Genomic DNA, 15,757 nt, shown 5'->3' with positions numbered 1-15,757 from the left:
GGCGAGGGACTCGCACTCATCACTCCCCGGGCGGGATCCCGCGGCCGCGGCGCACCCGGGCTCCGGTGCGGGGCCGCCTGCCCAGGGCGGAGAACGGAGGGCGCCCCGCCCCCACCCCGGGGGTCCGGCACCGCAGGGGCGACGCGGGTCGGGCCGGCCCCGGGACGCGGGTGGGTGGGAGGGGCCCTGGGTGCGCCCCGGCCCCTGCCCGGCCCCTGCCCGGCCCCTGCCCGGCGCCCCAGGAGCCGCCCTCCGCCCGCTGAGCTTCTGGGGCCGCGACCTGCGCCGGACACCGGCCGAGGTGCGCCCCGCGGCCCCCGCCCCCAACCCCCCCCCCGCCGCCGGGCCCGGGCCGAGCGAGGCGGGTGCAGCTCTCGGAGCGCCGCGGGTTCCGACTGTGGCCGTCGGGGCGGGGGCGGGGGGCTGTCCCCGCGGCCGGGCGGGGGCGGGCCGGGGGCGGGGACGGGGGGGGCCGCCGGGCACCCTTGACCGTGGGCGCCGCGAGAACCGGCCGCGCAGCGCGGGCGGCGGGCTTTATGTAAATCGGGGCTGCGCCCGGGGCGTCCTAGGTAGGATGGACCAGCCCCCCGCGCCTCGGCCCTCACGTCCAATAAGAAAAGCCCCAGCTTGACACCTGCCTATATACAGGCGAGCGCGCCCCCGGCCCGCGGACCGCGCGCACCGCCCGCACCGCCCACGCCGCGGGCCCGCCAGCATGACTTCCAGCAAGATCGAGATGCCCGGCGAGGTGAAGGCCGACCCCGCCGCCCTCATGGCCTCCCTGCACCTCTTGCCGTCCCCCACGCCCAACCTCGAAATCAAGTACACCAAGGTAAGCGGCCGCGAGGACCTGCCGTCCGCCGGCGCTTTCTAGAACCTTCCTCCCTGTCCAGGGTCCGTTAGGGGGCGAGGGCGGCGTGACGGGGTCGGGGCCGGTGGGGCGGAGGGTGTGTGTGTGTGTGTGTGCGTGTGTGCGGGTGCGCGCGCGTGGCCGGCTCCAGGCTGTCATCCGTGCGCGGCGGAGGGACGCCCCGTCCTCGGGGCTGGAGCATCCCGAGGCCCCGGGGGTCGCCGTCAACGGCTCCTTAGGAGGCCGCGTCCGCCGCCGCCTTCCGAGCGGGCCCTCGGGGTGCGCGCGGCGTCGGACTCTTGCACCCTCCGCTGCAGGTGGGAGCCGGGGTGGCCGCCAGGTGGGCCGCGCGGCGCGGCCGCTCTTCCCCTCCGCCTGCGGGCTCGGGCCTCGGAGGGAGCGACCCTGCGCCGCGCGCGGAGACCTGGCCGCGGGCGCCCCGCCGCTCCGGGGTCCGCGTTTCGTTCGCGCGCTGGCGGCAGCTCTCCTGGAAGCTTCGGAAACCCTCTCAATTCGTGCAAAACGAACGGGGCTCGCCTTCGGACTGCAGGAAAAAAAAAAAAAAAAAAAAAAAGCATTTCTTAGAACGAACTCTGACGTCTTGGGTTTGCCAAGCAGGATTTGTCGTTGCTGTTGTTGTTGCTTTTGCACCACATTAAAAAAAAAAAAAAAAAAAAAAAAGACTATGCCATTCGCTGCCTTCGTGTAAATTGAATTGACTTCCTACGAATCTCACGTAGAGAAAAATATATTAAGACACACGAGGGTGATGATAACGTTATAGCATGATGATGATGGAGGGGGGAGAGGAGGGAGATGGATGGGACTGAAAGGCATGTTGCTGGGAGTTCATCTTAACAGTTCTCTTGATTTTCTATCCTTTCAGTTGATTCCTTCCTCAGATTTCTCCCGGTTAACTAAAACACGCGCTGTGCGCACACAATAGGGTTAAAGTTGTTTTCCGTCCTGCTGATTACAAGGTAAACTAGATCCGTTAAGGAAATTGTTTGGTTCCCGGCTTGATGGTTAAAAGAGAAAGTTTTTTTTTTTTTTTAAAAAAAGATCCAAATATCGAAATTTGACTTGCATTGGTTTAGGACACCAGTCAAGATGGTTCTTGTTCTGAATGCCCAATTTATGATGGCTCTGATGTACCTGTTAGCTTTTTTTTTTTTTTTTTTTTAAGATGGTGTGACAAAGTTTTGAAGGCCATTTTAATGGGAGGTCGTTAATGGTTACAGCCATTTAGACACTGTTTGCATAACAATAGTGCCAATGCGGGACCCATCGCTGGGTTGGGACACAAGCAGGGAAAGTACACAGCTTAAACGTTTTGTTTTATGAGGGTCCCTAACCTCTTCAGCTTCTCTTGAAAGCTCTTAAGATCCAAGATCTACCCGGGAGACAGGACCAAACTCTCACGTTTGGGAGGGTTTGATTTTAGTCTTGACTTTTGTTTGGATTTTCTTCACAGCCCCGGAAAGGAGTTTTAGGTATGCAGTAGGTATCCCGGAATTTAATTTGGAGGCTCTTCCAGTTCTCTTTTTTCCTCCAACTACCCCCTCTCTCTTTTTCTCTTGTTCTCCCCCAGTAGGAAAGACAACTGATTTATAGCTAATTGAAGCCTTTAATGTGGAGTCTTTTAGCTCGGGAGAGACTTTTATCCAGGATCCACTTTCCCACTTATTACAAAGAAAAACAATCAGAAATGAAATAATGGATTGTAACTTGACTCTTTAATTTGTGGGGAGGAGGCACCTGATTTTTGGCTTGACAAACAACCCTCATAAACATTGAGTAATGCTAATCTAAAGGCAGGCTCTTTGCACAGAACCTTGTTAAATCAGGTATCTGTGAACGTTCCCAGCAGCTTTCCTCCTCAGCTTTTTAGCGAGACTTCTAAATTTTCTGAGACAAGCGTCATGGGCGAGCAGCTCTTTTAACACGAAGAGCAGAAGCTGCTCTTTTGGTAGCTGAGGGTAATGGGTAATGATCTTTTACTTACAAGAAAAAGATTAGTGGAAAGGTTTCTGAAAGTTCACTTCTGATCCGCAGTGAGGGATATTAGTAATTTTAAACAGGAGAATGAAAAAGGGAGAATGGACAGCTCGTCCTTTCGAACAGTAGTACCACACTCATCAGGAATTTTTAAGAGTAATGGCTTAGAAATGACTGTGCTGGAAGGCTGGAGGAATAACATAAACAAATACGGTGTTTGTGTCACAAAGTGGTATAAGGCAAACAAGACGGATCCTTCATCCTTTTTGTCTTCTTAAACGAATACATCTTTAGGGAAGGCTGGTACGACAGGATTTTTAAATGTGTTCTGGGGACCAACATGAAGTTACTACCTATGGGTAAATGGTCAGAGTATGAGGATTTCAAGTAGCATGCATTTAGAAAACTTTGCCTTTGTGATCTTGCATTTCCTGTATTTTTCATCATTCTTCTAAAAGTATTTTGCATTTTTTTAAATAAAAGGGGGCGTGGAGGAGATCATCAGAAATAAAAGTTACAGCTTTGTGTGTCAAAGGTCCAGTGAAAATGCTCCAGCATTACAGCTCAGTCCCCGTGGATGCTGAAGGGGCTAAGGCTGTGCTCCTATGTTGACTTTCATGGAGTTAAATTTAGTTTTTAATATAAACCTGCCTCTGTGAAGTTCTACTACCCATCTTAGACTAAGGATCAATGGCAGTACCGCTTTTGGTATATGTCTAATTTTATTTCCTTAGTGCGGTGAGCTAGATCCCAAGAATTAAAAATGATTCCTTAACTTGGAGAAAACAAAAAAAAAAAATGATTCCTTATTAAGGAATATGGGGGTGGTTGTTGGGTTTTTTAAATTATTATATTTTAAGACTGCGTTAGTCAAGAAAGAGTGCTGACTCCATCAACAAGAAGTAGCAAGGGGACCTCTTGGAGCCTGAGAGAGTGTGTACTCCCTTGCTTGTATCCTGAGAAGCCTGCTTATCAACTGTCACAGGAATCTGATTGCTTTTAGCTGTGTTTTTATGAATTAAAGCTTTTCTGAATTGTTTCTCTTTCTTCAGGCTGGCTTAAAACTTCGCATGACTGAATATATTATAGGAGCTCACACACTGTCAAATAGAAGCTAGTCCTTCACTGACTGCCCCAAACTGCAGGGGAGATTTCTTCCAGATTCCCCGAAGGACTTTGGAATCTTCCCGTCTTTATCCCGGCCCTACCTTCTCTATTGTCTCTATCATCTCTTCTGGCACCACTAGTTCCTCCCGGCTGCCACATCTCCCTTCCACGTACACACACACACACACACACACACACACACACACACACACACATTGTGCTGTCTCTGTGTTGAGCATTTTCTCAGGGACAGTTTATGCCTATAACTAATAGTAATGTAAAGGGTGTGTTTTATTGCAGCATCTGATGCTGTGGGGAGCTAGAACAGGGGGAGGGAGGGAACATTTACAGAGTACTGACCTACTGAACTAGAAGAGAAAAAGTAAAAGACAGCTGAGAATCAGCGCTTATGTGTGTTGGGTAACTACTGTTTATTTATTTATTTATTTATTTATTTATTTATTTATTTATTTAAAAACTTCTTATTGATCATCTGCTCTTTTCTAGAGTCCATTTCAATTCAGTCCAAAGGATGTTTGGGTGGTCGTTGAGTGTCGTTCGTGTTCTGAACAACAGTGCTTTCCATTATGCTAGTTGGGCATTTGCCTTCCAGGAGCTTAGGGTCTTATCAGAAAGACTGGGTGCCAAAAATTAATTGTCAGCATGGCAGGAGTTGACTCGATCGATGTAGTAACAATAGTGATAATAAAATGTATAATGCCACTTACATAGTTTATATGGCCTAATGGTTTACTTAGCACTTTCATTGTGTCTTATTTGATCCTTGCAAAACCTTTTGAAGGAGAGAGAATAGAAAGAAGTAGAAATAATTGATAAGGAAGACCTTGGCCTTGACTTTTAAAAAACTGCCAGAAGGGCCCCTGGGTGGCTCAGTGGTTGAGCCTATCTATGCCTTTGGCTCAGGTTGTGATCCCGAGGTCCTGAGATCTAGTCCTGAGTCGGGCTTTCCACAGGGAGCCTGCTTCTTCCTCTGCTATGTCTCTACTTCTCTCTGTCTCTTTAAATAAATAAATAAATAAATAAATAAATAAATAAATAAATAAATAAAATCTTACAAGAAAAAATAAACTGCGGGAACTTGCCTCACCGTACACTTTGTTTTTTTCTAGCAGTCACATAGTTGCTTGTTTTTGTTTTGGGATTTTTGTTTTGTTTTGGTTGTTTTTTTGTGAGAAAGAGTTTAAATCTTTATTCTTTCTGTTGCTTCTATTGCAAACATGGAGAGACCAGGTACTGGCCCACTCCTTTTAAGAAGCAGCTGCATCTGTGGCTTTTTCGTTCTCTGACTTTAAATTACTAATTTTTGATGTGCCTTTGAGTTTTGTTGTTGTTGTTGGGTCTAGGGCAAGATTCTTGCCTGTCCTAGGGATTATTTCTTAAAAGATGGGGTGGGTCTAGTTCTTTCCAAACCTCTAACCAAGGATCTCTTGATGGTAAATTGTGACTCACACACTTCCATGTTTATAGAAACATCAGATTTTCAAAAGAATACTTTTTCATAATTGTACAGTTTTTTTGAAGTTTATGTCATCTCCATTTAAGCTAGAGAAGCTAGCCATCTTAATTGTATGGCTTGAATTAGATAACTCTCCTGGGGTCCTACCCTGATGCCTTCTACTGTACAGGTGTATGCTACCGTATGGAATCATCATTTGCTGAGACAATTCTATAAAATGAGGAATGACAGAGTTTTTTGATAATTTTTGTATTAGAGGGTAGAAGATTCTCTGAGGAGCCTATTCTATAAGGTCTTATTTCCTTGTAGCAAGGCTTAGGAGAAGCCAGGCATGCGTAGTAAGTTCTCTGATGCATTACCCAAGCACAGTGATCAAACCATGACCACATCAAAAAACATCTCAGAGTACCAACATTGGTAGTTCTGTCTCAAATCTTGCTCAGCTGGACAATGAAACAAATACTGATGTATATTTTTGTCTTTTTCACTTATCTTAGTGACATCTTGCAGTGGTTAGCAAACTCCAGACTATCTGCCTGATTTTGTAAATAAAAGTTTATCCAGCTACGTGTTAGCTGGAGCTACTTTTGCACTGCAATGGTAGAGTCAGGTAGTCACAACAGAGATCATATGGCCTACATTTTAGAAAAAGTTTATAAGCCCTTGATTCAGAAAAAGAAAGGCTCGGAGTTAAACTAGGACTTTACTCAAACCTTAGACATGTACTTATTAGCTATGTGGGCAGTTAACATGGATTCAGCACCCAGGGCCACCTATGCATGCCTCCAGGCTCTGGAGATGCACGGTAAACGAGGTGTGGATGTTGTCTCCTGTTGGGAGTTTCTTCACTGAGTGCCAGTTTCTACATCTGCCAAATGCCAGGTAATAGTAGCTACCTTGTGGGGTTGTTGTCAGGACTAAATGAACAACTATGTGAAAGTACATAGGATGGCAATCAGCCAAGGGCTAATTCCATTTCATTTTTTCATTTGGAGCTATGGATTAACTGAGGCCCATTTTAAGAAAGATCAAAACTGTATGGTCAATAAAGTTTTATAAAACAGGCCACTGTTTACTGTTTTAATTAGTCATAGGAGTTTAATATTATGGGTAGCTATGGATCCCTTACAGTTTTACACTGGATTTTCATCAAATGAGATATCTTGGAGGTTTCCCTACCAAGGGTCTTCTCTTTATTAAAAAGTCACTAAATCAAACAGTTTCCCAGCCAGTATTTTAATAATCAAATCAGATATCTTATTAGGTATTAATATGCCTCAGTATACCCAAGTGGCTGGTCCTAAGTGACAGATGGCAAACAGCCATTTCTGGCATTTTAAGTTGTTTGGGCAAAGATGTTCCCTTGTTTTTGGCACATAAATCTGGGAGGTACGGCAGCATTTGAGGACATTCTCAGAAGTAGAAGTGGGAAGGTATCTCAGTTCATATGATTTAAAACTAGAGAGACTTTGACTGATCCTGACTGCCCAATTTTATGGCACTTCACCTTCCAGAAAGTAAAACCACCGCGCAGTGACTCTTTTGAAAGCCCTTCTAGCATTTCACTAGTTTCTTTATTCACTGTGACAGACCATTTCAAAGCCAGTCATTTCCCCTCAGACACCAAATCGGATGCATATAAAGACCATTGCCACAATGTCACTTGGCACAATTTTTCCAAAGATTTTATTTGTTTATTTTGAGAGCGTGAGAGAGAACAGGGGTGAGAGGCAGAAGGAAGGAGAGAATCTCAAGCAGACTTCATGCTGAGCGTGGAGCCAGACGCAGGGCTCAATCTCATGACCCTGAGATCATGACTTGAGCCAAAATCAAGAGGCAGATGCTTAACCGCTTGAGCCTCTCAGGCCCCCCACTTTGGATAATTGTTAATTGCCTTTTCATACATCTTTGAGCTCCATTCCATTTTATCTTTCAGACATGAGATTATCCACATTTGAGAATTTCTAACCTCTGGCATTTCTCCATTGCTCATTTGTTGGCCTTTATGATGAAGTTATGTTTAAATTGTTTCCCTTCAAAATCTTAGGTCTTAATGAGTTTATTTACAGCACGTCTCTGTTGTGTCACATGATTTGGAAATACTTCCAACCTTTGAAAATTCCAGTTGGAGTAATTGGGTGCTTTCACCACCTAGACTTTTGCTGGGCTCTCAACAAAATTTCCCTGGGGCTAAACACGGGGGTTTATTGACCTCTATAGAATGTGGTTAAAAATTAGAATGTCTGTGAGTGAACATTCAAATTTTTATTATAGAAGGAAGCTTTCTCCTTACTTCAGTTCAGCTCTGTTACCTCCGAAAGTAGTTAGCTGCTCTGCTTCCTTTCCCCCATCACAGGCTGACCTTTGGAGAGCCAGAGAAGCTATTGCTTTAGCCCTAGATCTCTGGAAATATAAAACTTACTGTCCAGCTAAAACTGGACACACCTGTCTCTTATTGGCGAAGAATTTAGGGTATCACAGGTACTCATACACTTTTGAGTCTTGATTATAAAATATAGGAGGGAAATTTCAAAATAATTTCAAAATAGTTAAAGATTATATTTTTATACATTTTATTGTACATTTTTTTCGTTCCTCTAGTCTACATCTTCTGACTTCAAGTCCAGTGACTCTCAAGAGTTTTTTGTTTGTTTGTTTGTTTGTTTTGCCCCAGGTCACTTTTAGAGATTTCTCAAAGATTAAACTTAGTCAAAAATGGTGGTTCTTCCAATAGATAAGTGGATCTTACAAAATATTGTGGGTTAAGTAAACCAAGAAATAGGCAAAAATAACCTAGTTCTTTCCCTAGTCCCCACAACCAATACATGCACCCATTCTGTGAGCTGACTGATAGGTGTGTAATGATGGAGTGTTTATGGTCGGAAGGAAAAGAGGACATAGGAAGGCCTTACCTGAGAAGACAAAATTATGAAATGTCTGTAGAAATCTATAGAGAATAACTGAAGTCATACTTCCCTACATGTGAAAATTGGACTTTTGCATAGAAGAGATTTTGGGGAGGAGATCAGGAATCAATATAACTGGTTAAATTCCCAAGCAAACCCAAGCCAGTGAATTTTGGTTTATCATGTATGTTTTAGAGTCTGATACTCACCATACCAATATACCTTGATTTTCATAGGAAAGGATATCTAACTGTAATCTCTTGAGGTCATTTTTATTTTTAACTATAGCCAAAGCCACACTTTGGCTCACCTGAAGTTATTAATTTGTTCATTCATTTGACATTTATTTGGGCCAGTTGTGTACAAAGCATTGTTCATCACTCTGTGGCATGAAAAGTTACACAGATGTGGGCCCTGCCCTCAAGAGGCTGAGGAGAATTTCCACTTGGATGCGGGGTAAGGACATGCGCACAACTATGGTGCATAATAAAAGATGCAGATGCTTGAGATGAATGCACTGAAAGCACCATGAGCATCAGAAGGTAAAGAGATGCTTCAGGCTCGGCCAACCAACTGCACACTGTGTTGTTAGACCTACTTGACAGGAAATGAAATGTTTCAATCCTATAGAAGATTATAGACAATAATATAACTAGCATGTCCTGGCATGTCCTGTACCTGTACCCAGACGTGTTAGTGCTTAACAACAATCCTTGCTTCTATTTTTTTTTTAAAGAAATGCATTGAAACTCCACCTATGAACTTCTTCCATTCCTCTCTTCTTCTCCGTTCTTTCCTCAGAGACATTTATCTCTACCTTGGGTTATGTATCTGTACATCTATTTGTATTCATAAATAATATATACTCTTATTTTGCATGCTAATTCTATTTTTTTATATAAAGGGTACCATGCTACAGTTTGCTTTGTTTGCATAGCATAATATTTTCAAGATTCCTCCATGTTACTGGATGTATTTGCAATTCATTCATCATCATTCATTTATTCATTCGTTCATCGTCAGATCCGATTCTTTGAATATATTACATTTTTTAATTCATTCCACTAGTGACTTTTTTTCACTTTTTAAACTTGATTTGTTCATTCTACTAGTGACTTTTAAGATACTTCCAGCATTTTGCTATTACAGTAAAGCTGCATTAAATATTCTAAGCATATCTCCTTATGTGCCTGGATGAGAAACTTTTCTAGGATGTATACTGAGAAGTGATATTGCTGGCTCATGGAGTATGTGGATCTAGATCTTAATTAGGGATTGCCAAACTTCCAACACTGTTAAACTGGTTTCCCCCTGCCACCAGCAGTATATCAAAGTACCTGCTACTCTATTTCCTCACCCATACTTGGAGTTCTCATACTTCTTACATTTTGCCAGTCTATGTGAAATGATATTTCATTGTTGATTTAATTTGCATTGCATCGATTTCTTGTGAGGTTTAGTATCTTTCCATATCTTCATTGGCCATTTGGCTGTTCTTCTTTATGAGTTGTTTAGTATATCATTTGCTCATTTCTGCTTGCATATGTGTGTATTTTAACTGACTTGTAGCAATTTTTATGTACTTGGGATTATAATTTTTTGACAGTTATGTACCACATGAAAATTTTCTACCCCTTTGTACTTTTTCTTCTTCTTCCTTCAAGGGTAATGCCATATGGTTTTAAATGCAAAAAGAGAGGAATATTTCTTTTCTTTATGTTTAGTGCTTTTGGTGTCTTTCTAAAGAAATCTATCCTTATTCTGAGTTTTTCAAGATATTCTTTTATATAGTCTTCTGAATCTTTTTTTTTAAGATTTTATTCATTTGGGAGAGAGAGAGACAGAGCACAAGCAGGGGGAGAGGCAGAGGGAGAAGCAGACTCCCTGCTGAGCAGGGAGCCTGATGTGGAATTCGATCTCAGGACCCTGAGATCATGACCTGAGCCGAAGGCAGATGCTTAACCATCTGAGCCATCCATGCGCCCCTGAAAGTTTTTTATTACTAAAAAATGTATCTTTCTCATTGTGTCTTAAAAAATGTATCTTTCTCATTGTGTCTTAGGGCATCTGTAATTGGTATTTGTACGTGTATAACAACACAGGTAGATGTTAAAGACAAGTGATGTAACATATGGGAAAATAAAATGATACTAATATGTAAAGAATTTTTCAAATTGCATTCCAGGCAATTTTTGAGATTAGGAGGTTCAGAATGTGTGGTATTCCTAGTCTGTAGTTTCCTACAGAGAAACCTAGTCTTCTCTGTAACAGGAAAATATTAGAAACTAGTCCTACTTCCATGGATGATTTTAGTACAAATATGTTTTAAACTAAGAACAGTAGTACATTCTATAAACCTACCTCTAAGGACTCATTGTATAAAACTTTAAGATAATATGATCATTATAAGTTTTTCATGTCAAAACTTTTTTCCCCACCTTTCTTGTTTGTATTCCCTAGAACAGAATACATGCTCATGTTAGCTACTGTTCTCGCTCTCTCTCTCTCTCTCTCTTTCACACACACACACACCCCTCACTCATTTATTGAAGGAGCATTACCAGGTAAATAGGTAAATTCCTCACCATGTGCTATTTGTTTATATGACTGGAGAAAAACTAGAGGGATGACAACTAATATAAAGTGAAAAAGAACTTCCTGTCGACTTTTCTCTTGAATGACTAATTCAATACTGTGCTTCACCCTGTTAGTTTAGAGAATTTAAATTATTCCATAGCACCCAGCTTGAAAATAACACTACTTTGTATTTCATTAATGTTTTAACTCCTTGTGTTTTAAGCTTAAAGCGGTATTACACATTCACATTCACTTTTGTGTTTGGATTTCGTAAATTATTGAATGTGTGCTTGTGTACCTCTAGCTCTAAAGAAGCTACCGAGGAAGAATGAAATTTTCCAACCTTAAAATTGAATCTAGCCCTTTTGTGCATATTACAGATGTAACACCTGACAGTTGGCCCCACACTTTTTTTTGGGGGGGGAATAAACCCATTTTCTCTGAATGCCTAATATTAATTGTTTGCAGTACTCAATAGTACGATTTTTTGCATGATGATTACATTTTCTTCGTAACTCCCTACTCCTAACCTGTACTAGATTATAACTCTTGCTCATCTTGGTATTGCTGAAACTTTTAGCTCAGTGCCTTACAGGGAAATGCTTAGGAAATGTTTGTTGAATGAATACTTGTTATATTGTATTGTCATTACTGGCTACACATAGTTCTTTTTAATATTATTACTGTAATGTCCAAAGTGCTACGTGCATATGATTACATTTAATAATTGCAGCCAGCAGTCCTATGACACGGATATTACGTTAATAGTCTCACTTTATAAGTGAGAAAGTCAAGCATATTGAAGTTAAAAACATTCTTCCTAATAGCTAGGAAGTGGCCATCCCAACTTGGTCTTCTTCTTTCTCTGCTCATAACAACAGGAGCAAGCACGAGAACCACAACAAAGCCAATAAAATTGGAAATATTAACCTCAAGCTCTGCCAAGTATTGCATAGGACAATCCCAAGCCCAGCTCTCTGACTACAGATCCCAAACTTAATTATAGGAGGCACTGTAGTAGCTACCATTAGCAACAATTTCAATTTCATATAAAGATGAGAGAGTTCATTGAAAAAAATCCCCACAATAAAGGATTGATATCATCTTTCAGGTAGGTGTAATTCTTTGGGCTACAGTAAAGAACTGTGTTTTTGGATTCCTACTGGTTGGGTGCCTCATACTGCCCTTACCAACACCTGCTTGTTTGTTTGTTTTTCCATGCAGAAAGTGCTTTTCTTTGTTATGTGTTCTTTAGATTTACCTGGAAATAAGTATTTATGAGACCATTGAGAGTAAGTAGATTTCACATTCTTTCTAGTGCATCCTCTCTCCATAGGCCATCATTTTTTGTGTAACTTGACTGTAACCTATGTGGAAGAGATACTTGCCAGAAAGAGTCGGGGGGGTATGTTCCGCCCTGACTTTTATAAGCCATCATTTCTCACTAAGGTTTAACCGCATTAGATTCATCTGTTGCTTGCAGCCTCAGTGGGAATGCAGAATAGAGAAATAGAGAGTGGGCCCCAGAAATTCATCCAATATCTATCCTTTAACAGAGCTTCAGTGCCAGGAGGGTAGTAGTTGGGATGCACGATTAATGTTTCATTGTAAATGATTTCAAAAATCCTACCTAAGGAATCTGCTAACAAGTTGTTTCCTTGAAGCCAGATCTCATAGTCTTCAGATTTCTGTCTTCACTTCTCGAGAGAGGACATTTTTCTTTCTTCTCTACTTCTCAATCAGAGTTACTCTTTCTCACCTTTTCCATCTTTTTCTCTTCTCTTCCTTGTCTTTCTTCTGCTTCTCTTCCACCTCCCTTAAGTGTTTCTGTCAGGCGGGCCTTTGAGGACCCTCATTCCTTGGTCAGATTCATTTACCTGTTTTCATAAAATGTCTAGTTATGCCTGGGAATCTTTGTAGTCAGCTCTTCCAGCTGTTGGCCTGAATGCTCCTTTGGGAGACCAGAAGCAATGAACCTGGAATAACCACATTTGACTTCTGTGAGCCCTCCTGAGAATTTAGTAATTACTTAATGGATTGAATTGGTGACATATACTATTCCAGATAACAGCCTGGGTTGCATTAAATTAACCTTCACAAATGGGTATTTATTGGTGTACTCTTAAAAGACTACATGTGTTGGCCGTAATTGCTCTTCCATGTTTCTCCATGCTGATAGGTATTTGTACTGAGTGAAAAATTTCTCAGATTAGAGCCTGGGTGGTAGTTTCAGCCATTTAGTGATGTGTGTCATTGTGTTCAGCACATTGAGCATAAATCCTGTCTTGTAAACAGCAGGGAGACTAATGAGGTTTGCCCACATTCTGGTATCATTAACAGGAATTCCAGCAGAGAAAAAGAGAAGGCTTGGAAAAGAAGCACACAAATCGGTGATTTTAGGAGCTCTTGATGATCTGAATTAAGGAGAGAGATTATTGCTCAATATATAGTGTAGATGTGTATGTACAAATATGGGTACATAAACTATATTTAGCTAAAAAAAGAAACCAGACATTTGCTTTTAATGAACATTTGCAGAGTCACCAACTTAGTTCTACAGAGAGCTAATGAGGGGCTTATTTATGAGTGTCTCTAATTGTGAGTGGTATAAAGGAGAAGGCTATTGAAATAATGCAGCTGTTAAAATGATAGCACACTCTTCTTTCTGAGGGCTCTTCATCATTTCAGCCAGCTAAAGTTTCATACTAATTTTAGTCTTACAAGTCTTGGAATGATTTGGTTGTTATTTTTATAATAAATGGCTTCTGAACTTGTTGCAAGAAGCCTTTCGAATGTATTTTTTTAGGTTTGTTTCAGATCTTTATTTTTCTTATTACTGTCGAATAACTTGCATCTCTGATAATACCAAAACAAGGGATCCAATTATTGCTTAATGCCTAGACTGGTTTTCTTCCTGGACTCAAATTCTCATAGAACCGAGTTATCATGGTGGTCTTGACACAGAGTGTGGTCCACCCATCTTCGTGTTTGAATAAATGAGTAAATGAATGAGTACTAGGAAAGAAAATTGTGTGGTTTCATTTGCATGGTTACTAATTGAAAAAATCCCAGGACTAGAAAGTGAATTCCGGCTAAAGTATTTTGCAAGGAATAGCTCTCTTCTGAGAATAACACACACGCACACGCACACACACGCGCTTTAGGATGAAAAACTGCCCCCCTTCAGTCCCACTCACCTACCCTAGCTTTGAAATAGAAAATCTTTAGGCTGCCTGTAGAGTCGTGAACAAGGCAGCAGACTGGTCCTACCTCTGCCACTGACGCATGCTTTTTAGCAGTTCTTTGTACATGCAGGCACACAATAAATATTCTTGGAATTAATGAATGAACAGATTCTTTGGTAACTTTTTTTAGATTATTTATCTATTTATTCATGAGAAACACACAGGGAGAGGCAGAGACATAGGCAGAGGGAGAAGCAGGCTCCCTGTGGGGAGCCCCATGCATGACCTGAGCTAAAGGCAGACTCTCAACCACTGAGCCACCCAGGTGCCCCAATTCTTTGATAACTTACGGAGTCCTTTCTTCTATAATTGATTCTGGGGATATGAAAATGCTTTATAATACTAGGTTAGTTACTCAAATTCCCTGGACATCAGTTTTGTTACTTATAAAATGATAAAGCAGAATGAGAGGCTTATTTTTTAAAAGATTTTATTTATTTATTCATGAGAGACCCAGAGGCTTATTTATTAACCCACATACTTATAGAAAGAACTGGATTAGAAGAACTGTAAGATTTCTTTACCCCTACCTTGACTCTTGAGAACTCTTCCATTTCCGGAGCCCAAACCTGGGATTATGAGAATCAGAAGGAAAATACTGAACTTGTTTGTACACCTCTTTGCAGTCTTTTTGGAACCCCAAATTTTTATTCAAAGCAGTGTTTGAAATATTTGGCTAATGATGTCCTTATAATGACCAGAGAGCAGTCCACAAAAATCTGTTAAGGATTCTCTTTACGTGAGTGAGTGATTTAGCAGTGTCCTGACAATCCACCAGAAATTTAAAACAAAAACAAAAACAAAAACTATGTTCCTTAAAGACTTATAGCACTAGAAATTAGAGCAGTGACCTCCCCCACCCCCCGCAAGAGAGTTCCTTCTTTAAATTTTAGGGAAAATTGATTTTAGTACGGGTAACAGTGGTAGAAAGAAAAAGCCTATTGGCATTTTTCCTGCAACCCATCTCAGCAGCTTTTCTGTTAGCCGAAGCTCGTGGAAACCACGGTGGGCCTGGTGAACTCTGCGGTGAGGGAGCTTGTCAGAAGCCTAGGGCTTTTCACTTGAGTCTAATAGAGACTTAGCACTTTGCAGGTCAGTGCCACTGCTATTTGTCTCTGACCCAAGAGATCTGGAGTTCTTCACATCAAAACCACATCTTGCTGAGCAGAGATCAAACGTAGGAAGGTAAGGATCCTGCCAGTGATTTATCATGCCAGTGAGGGCGATCAGGCCATATGGGGCCACTGCAAATGAAGTTGACATTCTGGCAGTTTCTCATATAAGGTCTCACATGTAGTTATGGCTAGTTTTTCTTGTAGAGGAATTCCGGGTCAAGTGGCAGTTTTAGGTGGCATTTCTTAGCAAGACTTAACCTCTAGCATGAGGTTATTTCAAAATCAAGTCCTAGCAAGATTTTTCTAATATTTTGTTTAAATGGCAAAGAGAGATTTTTTGCTCAGATATTTGAAGGTTAATTTGAGCCTTTCATTCGACGTCTCCTTTCCTTTTCCCTTTGTTGTTAAGGTGCCTATTTTAAAAAGAAAGGAAGAAAAGAAGAAAAATTCAGGTGATCTGAGGTCTGCAAAAAAACCCTTTC

The 15,757-nt window shown here is 41.8% G+C and overlaps 1 protein-coding gene across 1 annotated transcript in view; it reads left to right on the top strand.

Moving 5' to 3' along the window:
* Positions 1–533: 533 nt before the first annotated feature.
* ALDH1A2 (aldehyde dehydrogenase 1 family member A2) overlaps positions 534–15,757 on the top strand; it is a 96,143-nt gene continuing 80,919 nt past the window's right edge. The window contains exon 1 of the mRNA XM_025472665.3: positions 534–832. Within this exon, the coding sequence (XP_025328450.1) occupies positions 716–832 (117 nt within the window). The 5' untranslated portion in view covers positions 534–715. The remainder of the gene's footprint in view (positions 833–15,757) is intronic.

The sequence above is a fragment of the Canis lupus genome, chromosome 30 (assembly GCF_003254725.2).
Source record: "Canis lupus dingo isolate Sandy chromosome 30, ASM325472v2, whole genome shotgun sequence".
Lineage (NCBI taxonomy): Eukaryota > Metazoa > Chordata > Mammalia > Carnivora > Canidae > Canis > Canis lupus.
This window is presented reverse-complemented; position numbering and strand designations above follow the sequence as displayed.